Source organism: Oncorhynchus gorbuscha, linkage group LG16 (genome assembly GCF_021184085.1).
Source record: "Oncorhynchus gorbuscha isolate QuinsamMale2020 ecotype Even-year linkage group LG16, OgorEven_v1.0, whole genome shotgun sequence".
NCBI classification, from domain to species: domain Eukaryota; kingdom Metazoa; phylum Chordata; class Actinopteri; order Salmoniformes; family Salmonidae; genus Oncorhynchus; species Oncorhynchus gorbuscha.
In genome coordinates, this window is record NC_060188.1 from 1,574,188 (window position 1) to 1,589,588 (window position 15,401).

Consider the following 15,401-nt stretch of genomic DNA (forward strand, 5'->3'; position numbering starts at 1 on the left):
GCCAAGTTTCAGCCTACTGGCAGAGTATACAACAGGTGTAGTAGACCTTACAGTGAAATGTGAAATGTTTAATTACAAGCACCAACCAACAGTACTTTTTTAAATAAATAAAAAAGGTATTAGGTTAACAATAGACAAGTAAAGAAATAAAAAAAACAGTAAAATGACAGTGAAAATAACAGTAGCGAGGCTATATACTGGTGGTACCGGTACAGACTCAATGTGTGGGGGCGCCGGTTAGTCGGGCTAATTGAGGTAATATGTACATATACAGTGCCTTGCGAAAGTATTCGGCCCCCTTGAACTTTGCGACCTTTTGCCACATTTCAGGCTTCAAACATAAAGATATAAAACTGTATTTTTTTGTGAAGAATCAACAACAAGTGGGATGGCGGGACACAATGCAAATAGTCTAGGTAGCCATTTGATTACCTGTTCAGGAGGCTTATGGCTTGGGGGTAAAAGCTGTTGAGAAGCCTTTTGGACCTAGACTTGGCACTCTGGTACCGCCTGCAGTAGCAGAGAGAACAGTCTATGACTGGGGTGGCTGGGGTCTTTGACAATTTTTAGAGCCCTCCTCTGACACCAACTGGTATAGAGGTCCAGGATGACAGGAAGCTTTGCCCCAGTGATGTACTGGACCGTACACACTACCCTCTGTAGTGCCTTGCGGTTGGAGGCCGAGCAGTTGCCGTACCAGGCAGTGATGCAACCAGTCAGGATGCTCTCGATGTTGCAGCTGTAGAACCTTTTGAGGGTCTGAGGTCCCATGCCAAATCTTTTCAGTTTCCTGAGGGGGAATAGGTGTTGTCGTGCCCTCTTCACGACTGTCTTGGTGTGTTTAGACCATTCTAGTTTATTGGTGATTTGGACACCAAGGAACTTGAAGCTTTCAACCTTCTCCACCACAGCGCCATCGATGAGAACTGAACACAAGATGCAGCTCTACCGCCCTCTAGTGTTCAATATTCTTCATCTGAAGGAATGGTGGAGGGAACGGAACCATAAATAATGTACTACACGTGCAGTATGTGACTGATGCTCCACTCCACGCTCCAAGTGATGCGAATGGGCACCTACTGATTCGTCTTTTTCTACCGAATATACATTTTAGTCAGTTGGTTGCACAAATTCCATTATACTTTTCAGCGGACTAAACATTCCAGAACAGGTAAATGCCCGTTTTTGCTAACATGACATTTCAACCAGCCTGAGCTACAGAGAATCAATAAAGTTATCGATTAAGATGAAGCAAAACGGAAGGGAAATTATTTGTATTGGAAAATGTTTTCAGGAACTGAATGTCCGCTTGAGGTCTCACTTTTGAGAGAGAGCGAGAGAGCGAGAAAGAGAGAGAGAAAGGGAGATAGAGAACACTGGTGTATAGAGAGCAGGAACTGGGAGTAAGAGTAGGGTGGAATTCACATGGAATATTCAGCTGTACATTTCGTTGGATATATATGTTTTCATAATAATTATTGCGACGTGGACACTGTTTCTTTTGTCTTAGATGTGATCGTGTTTCCATCACATCACTGCCCCCGGTGTCCAGTGAGTGACAACTACAGTGGCTCTTATTTAACTCCGCTAGAACAGCCGTCAGTCAGCCTTCACTTTCGAGGTTTTGGAGTCGATCAATTAATTTAATTGGAAAATACATTCTCAACATGGCTACAGATCAAGAAAATAATAAACAGCTTATGATAAAGCTGTTGGAGAGACCGGGGAACGGGAACTGTGTGGATTGCGGAGCTGCAGGTACAGTCTAGGCTGCTATGGTCGCATCAATGTCTCAAGTATGTCAGGTCAGGTGGCGCGCGCGATCCTCCAGACAGGTAGGCTATGAACAAGGTCGTTGCGTTTCATCACGCAAGCAGCGCTACACTATCGCATTAGACAATGGATAGTTAATCACAGGCCATATACCATCAAGTTGCGGGTAGGTCAATATAGGAATAATCTGTCTTGATTGTGTACATGTGTTTTGATTTGGGTGATTGGAGACTAGCGATCATGTTCACTGCACAGCCTGGTCTCAGAGGATTTCGTATTATTCTGTATGTAAATCCGAGACGCTGTCATGCAAGTACAGGAGGCTACTGTAGTGCTCAGTTCTTTTCAGTTATCAGAGTTATCAGTGTCTGTTTACACTCTAGTGAAGTCAAACTGGGGTCATTGCATAACAATAGAGTGAAATCTGGTGAAGATTTAAATGTTTGTATCAGAGAGAGAGAGAGAGAGAGATTGAGATCGAGAGAGAGCAAGAGACTGGAACCTTGAGTGAGTGAGTGACAGGCAGACAGACAGACAGGCTGACTGACAGAATAACATCATATTTTGGGATTTAGGCCTAATTCCCTGAGTGTGTTCCCCAGGCTCTCTCTCTCTCTCCCTGGCACACTGCCCATCTGACCAATGCCAGTCTATAGCTTTATCTACCTCAACAGAGTGAGACCTGCATCTAATCATAATGTAGGTTGTAATACAGTCTCCATAAGCTTATTGAGTCCTCTGACCAGGAAGTACGTTACAGATTATTTATGATTTCTTAATGCTATGACTCATTCAAGTGGACGTGCCCTGCCATTAACCTTGATCCATGCAAATGCTATACAAGTCAAGGCTCGAAGTCAAATAGTGATGTTTATTTTCAGCGTAGTAATTCATATGTCCAATGAATAGCAACTGCCTGGATTTAGAGAAGACTTAAGAGGATCCAGTCAACATAAAATCTACTGTTTTCCATCATGAAATCATTTCACTCTCCTTATGGATCATTTAGATTCCTCAGGAAGTCTGGCTGCCTCCTTCTTCCGTAAGTGTTTCTTGGGAGAATGTAAGAGGACCTGCAATGTGTTTTGTTTGAGATGACTGCCTCACTTCTAGTCCCACAAGCATTTCGCTACACCAGCAATAACATCTGCTCACCATGTATATGTGATCAATACAATTTGATTTGATTTGATGAGCAAATTTGGAATATAGCTTCCCATTCTTCCAAGATGTCAGTGATCTGAGAGGACGAGGCACAGTATGTCATACTTAACTGTAAAGGGCTTTTTAAAATCTTTTTCATGGGCCTCATCAGGTAGTAGAACACTGTAATCTTTTAAATCCTGCAAATGCCACCTGCTATTTCATAAGGCCAATGCCAAGAGACACTAATATTTCATCAGGAGTGCTGTGCTATCAATGATGCGGATCAGAGAGCCAGTTTAGCCTGTGGAGCCAGTCTGCTCTGCATGGAGACATAGATACTCCAGGGTTGTGTTCATTAGGAACCAAATGGAAGAAAAACAGACTGAAACAGGGACAGATTGCCTGGAATTGTCCAATAAGAAGCTCAATTTATTTTTGCTCCGTTGCATAATGTAAAACATTTTTTTTGTTACATGCCCTAATGAGCATAACCCAATCCTGAGTGCTGAGCACACCCACACGTTCCCATGGTGACTCACCTATGAGCCCATCTCTGGTGCCGAGGTCACAGAGTTCAGTTATGTCTTGTCCTGCTTGGCTTTTGAAAGAAATAGGGTATCTACAAGGTAGAATTGATTCCGATGTTTCTCTGCTAGTAGCAGTATCTGGTCAGTACAGGGACTGTTCTGGCCTCTTGGGTTGTATTTCTCTGCTAGTAGCAGTATCTGGTCAGTACAGGGACTGTTCTGGCCTCTTGGGTTGTATCTCTCTGCTAGTAGCAGTATCTGGTCAGTACAGGGACTGTTCTGGCCTCTTGGGTTGTATCTCTCTGCTAGTAGCAGTATCTGGTCAGTACAGGGACTGTTCTGGCCTCTTGGGTTGTATCTCTCTGCTAGTAGCAGTATCTGGTCAGTACAGGGACTGTTCTGGCCTCTTGGGTTGTATCTCTCTGCTAGTAGCAGTATCTGGTCAGTACAGGGACTGTTCTGGCCTCTTGGGTTGTATTTCTCTGCTAGTAGCAGTATCTGGTCAGTACAGGGACTGTTCTGGCCTCTTGGGTAGTATATGGTCAGTACAGGGACTGTTCTGGCCTCTTGCTCTCTGCTAGTAGCAGTATCTGGTCAGTACAGGGACTGTTCTGGCCTCTTGGGTTGTATCTCTCTGCTAGTAGCAGTATCTGGTCAGTACAGGGACTGTTCTGGCCTCTTGGGTTGTATCTCTCTGCTAGTAGCAGTATCTGGTCAGTACAGGGACTGTTCTGGCCTCTTGGGTTGTATCTTCTCTGCTAGTAGCAGTATCTGGTCAGTACAGGGACTGTTCTGGCCTCTTGGGTTGTATTTCTCTGCTAGTAGCAGTATCTGGTCAGTACAGGGACTGTTCTGGCCTCTTGGGTTGTATTTCTCTGCTAGTAGCAGTATCTGGTCAGTACAGGGACTGTTCTGGCCTCTTGGGTTGTATCTCTCTGCTAGTAGCAGTATCTGGTCAGTACAGGGACTGTTCTGGCCTCTTGGGTGTATCTCTCTCTGCTAGTAGCAGTATCTGGTCAGTACAGGGACTGTTCTGGCCTCTGGGTTGTATTTCTCTGCTAGTAGCAGTATCTGGTCAGTACAGGGACTGTTCTGGCCTCTTGGTTGTATTTCTCTGCTAGTAGTATCTGGTCAGTACAGGGACTGTTCTGCTAGTAGCAGTATCTGGTCAGTACAGGGACTGTTCTGGCCTCTTGGGTTGTATCTCTCTGCTAGTAGCAGTATCTGGTCAGTACAGGGACTGTTCTGGCCTCTTGGGTTGTATCTCTCTGCTAGTAGCAGTATCTGGTCAGTACAGGGACTGTTCTGGCCTCTTGGGTTGTATCTCTCTGCTAGTAGCAGTATCTGGTCAGTACAGGGACTGTTCTGGCCTCTTGTAGGTTGTATCTCTCTGCTAGTAGCAGTATCTGGTCAGTACAGGGACTGTTCTGGCCTCTTGGGTTGTATCTCTCTGCTAGTAGCAGTATCTGGTCAGTACAGGGACTGTTCTGGCCTCTTGGGTTGTATCTCTCTGCTAGTAGCAGTATCTGGTCAGTACAGGGACTGTTCTGGCCTCTTGGGTTGTATCTCTCTGCTAGTAGCAGTATCTGGTCAGTACAGGGACTGTTCTGGCCTCTTGGTAGCAGTTGTATCTCTCTGCTAGTAGCAGTATCTGGTCAGTACAGGGACTGTTCTGGCCTCTTGGGTTGTATCTCTCTGCTAGTAGCAGTATCTGGTCAGTACAGGGACTGTTCTGGCCTCTTAGGTATCTGGTCAGTGTATCTGGCCTCTTGCTAGTAGCAGTATCTGGTCAGTACAGGGACTGTTCTGGCCTCTTGGGTTGTATCTCTCTGCTAGTAGCAGTATCTGGTCAGTACAGGGACTGTTCTGGCCTCTTGGGTTGTATCTCTCTGCTAGTAGCAGTATCTGGTCAGTACAGGGACTGTTCTGGCCTCTTGGGTTGTATCTCTCTGCTAGTAGCAGTATCTGGTCAGTACAGGGACTGTTCTGGCCTCTTGGGTTGTATCTCTCTGCTAGTAGCAGTATCTGGTCAGTACAGGGACTGTTCTGGCCTCTTGGGTTGTATCTCTCTGCTAGTAGCAGTATCTGGTCAGTACAGGGACTGTTCTGGCCTCTTGGGTTGTATCTCTCTGCTAGTAGCAGTATCTGGTCAGTACAGGGACTGTTCTGGCCTCTTGGGTTGTATCTCTCTGCTAGTAGCAGTATCTGGTCAGTACAGGGACTGTTCTGGCCTCTTGGGTTGTATCTCTCTGCTAGTAGCAGTATCTGGTCAGTACAGGGACTGTTCTGGCCTCTTGGGTTGTATCTCTCTGCTAGTAGCAGTATCTGGTCAGTACAGGGACTGTTCTGGCCTCTTGGGTTGTATCTCTCTGCTAGTAGCAGTATCTGGTCAGTACAGGGACTGTTCTGGCCTCTTGGGTTGTATCTCTCTGCTAGTAGCAGTAGTACAGGGACTGTAGCAGTATCTGGTCAGTACAGGGACTGTTCTGGCCTCTTGGGTTGTATCTCTCTGCTAGTAGCAGTATCTGGTCAGTACAGGGACTGTTCTGGCCTCTTGGGTTGTATCTCTCTGCTAGTAGCAGTATCTGGTCAGTACAGGGACTGTTCTGGCCTCTTGGGTTGTATCTCTCTGCTAGTAGCAGTATCTGGTCAGTACAGGGACTGTTCTGGCCTCTTGGGTTGTATCTCTCTGCTAGTAGCAGTATCTGGTCAGTACAGGGACTGTTCTGGCCTCTTGGGTTGTATCTTCTGCTAGTAGCAGTATCTGGTCAGTACAGGGACTGTTCTGGCCTCTTGGGTTGTATCTCTCTGCTAGTAGCAGTATCTGGTCAGTACAGGGACTGTTCTGGCCTCTTGGGTTGTATCTCTCTGCTAGTAGCAGTATCTGGTCAGTACAGGGACTGTTCTGGCCTCTTGGGTTGTATTTCTCTGCTAGTAGCAGTATCTGGTCAGTACAGGGACTGTTCTGGCCTCTTGGGTTGTATCTCTCTGCTAGTAGCAGTATCTGGTCAGTACAGGGACTGTTCTGGCCTCTTGGGTTGTATTTCTCTGCTAGTAGCAGTATCTGGTCAGTACAGGGACTGTTCTGGCCTCTTGGGTTGTATCTCTCTGCTAGTAGCAGTATCTGGTCAGTACAGGGACTGTTCTGGCCTCTTGGGTTGTATCTCTCTGCTAGTAGCAGTATCTGGTCAGTACAGGGACTGTTCTGGCCTCTTGGGTAGTATATGGTCAGTACAGGGACTGTTCTGGCCTCTTGGGTTGTATCTCTCTGCTAGTAGCAGTATCTGGTCAGTACAGGGACTGTTCTGGCCTCTTGGGTTGTATCTCTCTGCTAGTAGCAGTATCTGGTCAGTACAGGGACTGTTCTGGCCTCTTGGGTTGTATCTCTCTGCTAGTAGCAGTATCTGGTCAGTACAGGGACTGTTCTGGCCTCTTGGGTTGTATAGCAGTATCTGCTAGTAGGGACAGTATCTGGTCAGTACAGGGACTGTTCTGGCCTCTTGGGTTGTATCTCTCTGCTAGTAGCAGTATCTGGTCAGTACAGGGACTGTTCTGGCCTCTTGGGTTGTATCTCTGCTAGTAGCAGTATCTGGTCAGTACAGGGACTGTTCTGGCCTCTTGGTTCTGTTGTATCTCTCTGCTAGTAGCAGTATCTGGTCAGTACAGGGACTGTTCTGGCCTCTTGGGTTGTATCTCTCTGCAGTAGTAGGACTGTTCTGGCCTCTTGGTTGTATCTCTCTGCTAGTATCTGGTCAGTACAGGGACTGTTCTGGCCTCTTGGGTTGTATCTCTCTGCTAGTAGCAGTATCTGGTCAGTACAGGGACTGTTCTGGCCTCTTGGTTGTATCTCTGCTAGTAGCAGTATCTGGTCAGTACAGGGACTGTTCTGGCCTCTTGGGTTGTATCTCTCTGCTAGTAGCAGTATCTGGTCAGTACAGGGACTGTTCTGGCCTCTTGGGTTGTATCTCTCTGCTAGTAGCAGTATCTGGTCAGTACAGGGACTGTTCTGGCCTCTTGGGTTGTATCTCTCTGCTAGTAGCAGTATCTGGTCAGTACAGGGACTGTTCTGGCCTCTTGGGTTGTATCTCTCTGCTAGTAGCAGTATCTGGTCAGTACAGGGACTGTTCTGGCCTCTTGGGTTGTATCTCTCTGCTAGTAGCAGTATCTGGTCAGTACAGGGACTGTTCTGGCCTCTTGGGTTGTATCTCTCTGCTAGTAGCAGTATCTGGTCAGTACAGGGACTGTTCTGGCCTCTTGGTTGTATCTCTCTGCTAGTAGCAGTATCTGGTCAGTACAGGGACTGTTCTGGCCTCTTGGGTTGTATCTCTCTGCTAGTAGCAGTATCTGGTCAGTACAGGGACTGTTCTGGCCTCTTGGGTTGTATCTCTCTGCTAGTAGCAGTATCTGGTCAGTACAGGGACTGTTCTGGCCTCTTGGGTTGTATCTCTCTGCTAGTAGCAGTATCTGGTCAGTACAGGGACTGTTCTGGCCTCTTGGGTTGTATCTCTCTGCTAGTAGCAGTATCTGGTCAGTACAGGGACTGTTCTGGCCTCTTGGGTTGTATCTCTCTGCTAGTAGCAGTATCTGGTCAGTACAGGGACTGTTCTGGCCTCTTGGGTTGTATCTCTCTGCTAGTAGCAGTATCTGGTCAGTACAGGGACTGTTCTGGCCTCTTGGTTGTATCTCTCTGCTAGTAGCAGTATCTGGTCAGTACAGGGACTGTTCTGGCCTCTTGGGTTGTATCTCTCTGCTAGTAGCAGTATCTGGTCAGTACAGGGACTGTTCTGGCCTCTTGGGTTGTATCTCTCTGCTAGTAGCAGTATCTGGTCAGTACAGGGACTGTTCTGGCCTCTTGGGTTGTATCTCTCTGCTAGTAGCAGTATCTGGTCAGTACAGGGACTGTTCTGGCCTCTTGGGTTGTATCTCTCTGCTAGTAGCAGTATCTGGTCAGTACAGGGACTGTTCTGGCCTCTTGGGTTGTATCTCTCTGCTAGTAGCAGTATCTGGTCAGTACAGGGACTGTTCTGGCCTCTTGGGTTGTATCTCTCTGCTAGTAGCAGTATCTGGTCAGTACAGGGACTGTTCTGGCCTCTTGGGTTGTATCTCTCTGCTAGTAGCAGTATCTGGTCAGTACAGGGACTGTTCTGGCCTCTTGGGTTGTATCTCTCTGCTAGTAGCAGTATCTGGTCAGTACAGGGACTGTTCTGGCCTCTTGGGTTGTATCTCTCTGCTAGTAGCAGTATCTGGTCAGTACAGGGACTGTTCTGGCCTCTTGGGTTGTATCTCTCTGCTAGTAGCAGTATCTGGTCAGTACAGGGACTGTTCTGGCCTCTTGGGTTGTATCTCTCTGCTAGTAGCAGTATCTGGTCAGTACAGGGACTGTTCTGGCCTCTTGGGTTGTATCTCTCTGCTAGTAGCAGTATCTGGTCAGTACAGGGACTGTTCTGGCCTCTTGGGTAGTATATGGTCAGTACAGGGACTGTTCTGGCCTCTTGGGTTGTATCTCTCTGCTAGTAGCAGTATCTGGTCAGTACAGGGACTGTTCTGGCCTCTTGTTCTGGCCTCTGTATCTCTCTGCTAGTAGCAGTATCTGGTCAGTACAGGGACTGTTCTGGCCTCTTGGGTTGTATCTCTCTGCTAGTAGCAGTATCTGGTCAGTACAGGGACTGTTCTGGCCTCTTGGGTTGTATCTCTCTGCTAGTAGCAGTATCTGGTCAGTACAGGGACTGTTCTGGCCTCTTGGGTTGTATTTCTCTGCTAGTAGCAGTATCTGGTCAGTACAGGGACTGTTCTGGCCTCTTGGGTTGTATCTCTCTGCTAGTAGCAGTATCTGGTCAGTACAGGGACTGTTCTGGCCTCTTGGGTTGTATCTCTCTGCTAGTAGCAGTATCTGGTCAGTACAGGGACTGTTCTGGCCTCTTGGGTTGTATCTCTCTGCTAGTAGCAGTATCTGGTCAGTACAGGGACTGTTCTGGCCTCTTGGGTTGTATCTCTCTGCTAGTAGCAGTATCTGGTCAGTACAGGGACTGTTCTGGCCTCTTGGGTTGTATCTCTCTGCTAGTAGCAGTATCTGGTCAGTACAGGGACTGTTCTGGCCTCTTGGGTTGTATCTCTCTGCTAGTAGCAGTATCTGGTCAGTACAGGGACTGTTCTGGCCTCTTGTAGTTGTATCTCTGGCTCTTGGGCTAGTAGCAGTATCTGGTCAGTACAGGGACTGTTCTGGCCTCTTGGGTTGTATTTCTCTGCTAGTAGCAGTATCTGGTCAGTACAGGGACTGTTCTGGCCTCTTGGGTTGTATCTCTCTGCTAGTAGCAGTATCTGGTCAGTACAGGGACTGTTCTGGCCTCTTGGGTTGTATCTCTCTGCTAGTAGCAGTATCTGGTCAGTACAGGGACTGTTCTGGCCTCTTGGGTTGTATTTCTCTGCTAGTAGCAGTATCTGGTCAGTACAGGGACTGTTCTGGCCTCTTGGGTTGTATCTCTCTGCTAGTAGCAGTATCTGGTCAGTACAGGGACTGTTCTGGCCTCTTGGGTTGTATCTCTCTGCTAGTAGCAGTATCTGGTCAGTACAGGGACTGTTCTGGCCTCTTGGGTTGTATCTCTCTGCTAGTAGCAGTATCTGGTCAGTACAGGGACTGTTCTGGCCTCTTGGGTTGTATCTCTCTGCTAGTAGCAGTATCTGGTCAGTACAGGGACTGTTCTGGCCTCTTGGGTTGTATCTCTCTGCTAGTAGCAGTATCTGGTCAGTACAGGGACTGTTCTGGCCTCTTGGGTTGTATCTCTCTGCTAGTAGCAGTATCTGGTCAGTACAGGGACTGTTCTGGCCTCTTGGGTTGTATCTCTCTGCTAGTAGCAGTATCTGGTCAGTACAGGGACTGTTCTGGCCTCTTGGGTTGTATTTCTCTGTATAGCAGTATCTGGTCAGTGGGACTGTTCTGGCCTCTTGGGTTGTATCTCTCTGCAGTATCTGGTCAGTACAGGGACTGTTCTGGCCTCTTGGGTTGTATCTCTCTGCTAGTAGCAGTATCTGGTCAGTACAGGGACTGTTCTGGCCTCTTGGGTTGTATTTCTCTGCTAGTAGCAGTATCTGGTCAGTACAGGGACTGTTCTGGCCTCTTGGGTTGTATCTCTCTGCTAGTAGCAGTATCTGGTCAGTACATGGACTGTTCTGGCCTCTTGGGTTGTATCTCTCTGCTAGTAGCAGTATCTGGTCAGTACAGGGACTGTTCTGGCCTCTTGGGTTGTATCTCTCTGCTAGTAGCAGTATCTGGTCAGTACAGGGACTGTTCTGGCCTCTTGGGTTGTATTTCTCTGCTAGTAGCAGTATCTGGTCAGTACAGGGACTGTTCTGGCCTCTTGGGTTGTATCTCTCTGCTAGTAGCAGTATCTGGTCAGTACAGGACTGTTCTGGCCTCTTGGGTTGTATCTCTCTGCTAGTAGCAGTATCTGGTCAGTACAGGGACTGTTCTGGCCTCTTGGGTTGTATCTCTCTGCTAGTAGCAGTATCTGGTCAGTACAGGGACTGTTCTGGCCTCTTGGGTTGTATCTCTCTGCTAGTAGCAGTATCTGGTCAGTACAGGGACTGTTCTGGCCTCTTGGGTTGTATCTCTCTGCTAGTAGCAGTATCTGGTCAGTACAGGGACTGTTCTGGCCTCTTGGGTTGTATTTCTCTGCTAGTAGCAGTATCTGGTCAGTACAGGGACTGGCCTTCTTGGGTTGTATTTCTCTGCTAGGCAGTATCTGGTCAGTACAGGGACTGTTCTGGCCTCTTGGGTAGTATATGGTCAGTACAGGGACTGTTCTGGCCTCTTGGGTTGTATCTCTCTGCTAGTAGCAGTATCTGGTCAGTACAGGGACTGTTCTGGCCTCTTGGGTTGTATCTCTCTGCTAGTAGCAGTATCTGGTCAGTACAGGGACTGTTCTGGCCTCTTGGGTTGTATCTCTCTGCTAGTAGCAGTATCTGGTCAGTACAGGGACTGTTCTGGCCTCTTGGGTTGTATCTCTCTGCTAGTAGCAGTATCTGGTCAGTACAGGGACTGTTCTGGCCTCTTGGGTTGTATCTCTCTGCTAGTAGCAGTATCTGGTCAGTACAGGGACTGTTCTGGCCTCTTGGGTTGTATTTCTCTGCTAGTAGCAGTATCTGGTCAGTACAGGGACTGTTCTGGCCTCTTGGGTTGTATCTCTCTGCTAGTAGCAGTATCTGGTCAGTACAGGGACTGTTCTGGCCTCTTGGGTTGTATCTCTCTGCTAGTAGCAGTATCTGGTCAGTACAGGGACTGTTCTGGCCTCTTGGGTTGTATCTCTCTGCTAGTAGCAGTATCTGGTCAGTACAGGGACTGTTCTGGCCTCTTGGGTTGTATCTCTCTGCTAGTAGCAGTATCTGGTCAGTACAGGGACTGTTCTGGCCTCTTGGGTTGTATCTCTCTGCTAGTAGCAGTATCTGGTCAGTACAGGGACTGTTCTGGCCTCTTGGGTTGTATCTCTCTGCTAGTAGCAGTATCTGGTCAGTACAGGGACTGTTCTGGCCTCTTGGGTTGTATCTCTCTGCTAGTAGCAGTATCTGGTCAGTACAGGGACTGTTCTGGCCTCTTGGTTGTATCTCTCTGCTAGTAGCAGTATCTGGTCAGTACAGGGACTGTTCTGGCCTCTTGGGTTGTATCTCTCTGCTAGTAGCAGTATATGGTCAGTACAGGGACTGTTCTGGCCTCTTGGGTTGTATCTCTCTGCTAGTAGCAGTATCTAGTCAGTACAGGGACTGTTCTGGCCTCTTGGGTTGTATCTCTCTGCTAGTAGCAGTATATGGTCAGTACAGGGACTGTTCTGGCCTCTTGGGTTGTATCTCTTCTTTATTCATTTCATTCTTCCATTGTTTTGGGTGGTTGGGATCAGGGATGATGTCAGTGTTATTTTTACTAGATTTTAAACAAAAGATACAACAGATAGCGTCTCATTTGGAAATTCTGGGACACATGCGAAAGTGTCAGTCAAGTAAATGTCTCTCTAAACAGCCTATGTGTATTTCGTTAAAGCTGTTAGTATGAGCAAACTGATACTGAAAACATTGCCTGCAGTGTCAGTTTATTTTTTAAACTCACTTCATTGCGCATGTGGTGTACTGAGTGTATTGTATGGGTTTGTGCCATTACTTTCTGTAATTGAGAGAAGAGATGGTTAGTTGAGATAAACGATGTCATACTGTACACTCATTAATTGTAAACTGTAAATGTGCAATATCATTTGGAACCAAGCCAAGTAGATTCTGTCATCACACTGCTTTCTCTCTCTTTCTCTCTCAATTTTCTATTGCTTTATTGGCATGACATATCAATGTACATATTGCCAAAGAGTACTTTGGAAATGATTCATTAACAATATCAATAAAAACATCATTAAACATAATATTTCAAGATTGCCACAAACAGGACAATCAGTAACAACAGTAATCAAGCGCGGGGATGGGGTTGTTTTTTACTAATGAGAATGAGAAGTCAAAAAATCATTGAATAACAGGAAGATGTGAAGGTTGGAAGGTCTAACAGACAATGCCTCTCGTTATGGCCTCTCTCTCTGTGTCTGTCTGTCTCTCTTTCTCTGTCTCTCTTTCTCTCACTCACTCTCTCTTGTCTCTCTCTCAATTCAAGTTCAATGTAAGGGCTCTATTGGCACGGGAAACATATGTTTCCATTGCCAAAGCAGTGAAATAGATAATAAACAAAAGTGAAATAAACAATAAAAAAATAACAGTAAAAATTACACTTCCAAAAGTTCCAAAAGAATAAAGACATTTCAAATATCATATTATGTATATATACAGTGTTGTAATGATGTGCAAAGTGTTAAAGTACAAAAGGTTAAATAAATCAACGTAAATATAGGTTGTATTTACAATGTGTCAGCAGTGTATGATCTACTGGTGTTGAAGTCAGGTGTAGGAGAGCAGAGAGTTGTGATCTACTGGTGTTGAAGTCAGGTGTAGGAGAGCAGAGAGTTGTGATCTACTGGTGTTGAAGTCAGGTGCAGGAGAGCAGAGAGTTGTGATCTACTGGTGTTGAAGTCAGGTGCAGGAGAGCAGAGAGTTGTGATCTACTGGTGTTGAAGTCAGGTGTAGGAGAGCAGAGAGTTGTGATCTACTGGTGTAGAAGTCAGGTGTAGGAGAGCAGAGAGTTGTGATCTACTGGTGTTGAAGTCAGGTGCAGGAGAGCAGAGAGTTGTGATCTACTGGTGTTGAAGTCAGGTGTAGGAGAGCAGAGAGTTGTGATCTACTGGTGTTGAAGTCAGGTGTAGGAGAGCAGAGAGTTGTGATCTACTGGTGTTGAAGTCAGGTGTAGGAGAGCAGAGAGTTGTGATCTACTGGTGTTGAAGTCAGGTGCAGGAGAGCAGAGAGTTGTGATCTACTGGTGTTGAAGTCAGGTGCAGGAGAGCAGAGAGTTGTGATCTACTGGTGTAGAAGTCAGGTGCAGGAGAGCAGAGAGTTGTGATCTACTGGTGTTGAAGTCAGGTGTAGGAGAGCAGAGAGTTGTGATCTACTGGTGTTGAAGTCAGGTGCAGGAGAGCAGAGAGTTGTGATCTACTGGTGTAGAAGTCAGGTGCAGGAGAGCAGAGAGTTGTGATCTACTGGTGTTGAAGTCAGGTGCAGGAGAGCAGAGAGTTGTGATCTACTGGTGTTGAAGTCAGGTGTAGGAGAGCAGAGAGTTGTGATCTACTGGTGTTGAAGTCAGGTGCAGGAAAGCAGAGAGTTGTGATCTACTGGTGTAGAAGTCAGGTGCAGGAGAGCAGAGAGTTGTGATCTACTGGTGTTGAAGTCAGGTGCAGGAGAGCAGAGAGTTGTGATCTACTGGTGTTGAGGTCAGGTGCAGGAGAGCAGAGAGTTGTGATCTACTGGTGTTGAAGTCAGGTGTAGGAGAGCAGAGAGTTGTGATCTGCTGGTAGTGAAGTCAGGTGCAGGAGAGCAGAGAGTTGTGATCTACTGGTGTTGAAGTCAGGTGTAGGAGAGCAGAGAGTTGTGATCTACTGGTGTTGAAGTCAGGTGCAGGAGAGCAGAGAGTTGTGATCTACTGGTGTTGAAGTCAGGTGCAGGAGAGCAGAGAGTTGTGATCTACTGGTGTTGAAGTCAGGTGCAGGAGAGCAGAGAGTTGTGATCAGACTTTATTTGGGCAGAAGCACAACAAACGGACACAACAGCATCAAACCTCCAGCCAAAAAGCAAAAGAGAAATGCGCAAAATAGCGTCACAAAACAAACGCAATAATCCAACCTCCTGTGGGTTACACAAGAATACCCAGGGGGGAACAACCAGCCTGGCGCGACACTGAACATGTAACAAAAACAACAGAGGAATATATATATATATATAATGTGATTAGGGAATGTAAACCAGGTTTGTAGGGAACAAGACAAAACAAATGGAAATATGAAAAATGGAGCGGCATTGGCTAGAAAGCCGGTGACGTCGACCGCCGCCCGAACAAGGAGAGGAGCCGACTTTGGTTAAAGTCACAATGACACAATGGTGTTTGTTCTTCACTGGTTGCCCTTTTCTTGTGGCAACAGGTCACAAATATTTCTGCTGTGATGGCACACTGTGGTATTTCACTCAATAGATATGGGAGTTTATCAAAATTGGATTTGTTTTCAAATTCTTTGTGGGTCTGTGTAATCTGAGGGAATATGTGTCTCTAATATAGTCATACATTTGGCGGTTTCTACCTCACTTTATGGGCAGTGTGTATATAGCCTGTCTTCTCTTGAGAGCCAGGTCTGCCTTCAGCGGCCTTTCTCAATAGCAAGGCTATCCTCACTGAGTCTGTACATAGTCAAAGATTTCCTTAATTTTGTGTCAGTCACAGTGGTCAGGTATTCTGCCACTGTGTACTGTCTGTTTAGAGCCAAATAGCATTCTAGTTGTGTGTCAAGTAATTATATTTTTGTTTTCTCGTGATTTGGTTGGGTCTAATAG

The 15,401-nt window shown here is 46.6% G+C and overlaps 1 protein-coding gene across 4 annotated transcripts in view; it reads left to right on the plus strand.

The window, feature by feature from the left end:
- The first annotated feature begins 1,033 nt into the window (after positions 1 to 1,033).
- The window catches only part of LOC124000007 (arf-GAP with dual PH domain-containing protein 1-like), a 38,871-nt gene continuing 24,503 nt past the window's right edge, over positions 1,034 to 15,401 (plus strand). For 2 of the 4 annotated variants that reach the window (XM_046306081.1, XM_046306080.1), the window contains exon 1: positions 1,051 to 1,171. Coding sequence is in view for 1 of the 4 variants with exons in the window: in XM_046306076.1 (XP_046162032.1) it covers positions 1,668 to 1,758 (91 nt within the window). In the remaining 3 variants the exon portion in view is untranslated. Of the gene's footprint in view, positions 1,172 to 1,510; positions 1,759 to 15,401 lie in introns of all 4 variants that reach the window. The other 2 variants (XM_046306076.1, XM_046306077.1) reach the window with 2 other exon arrangements.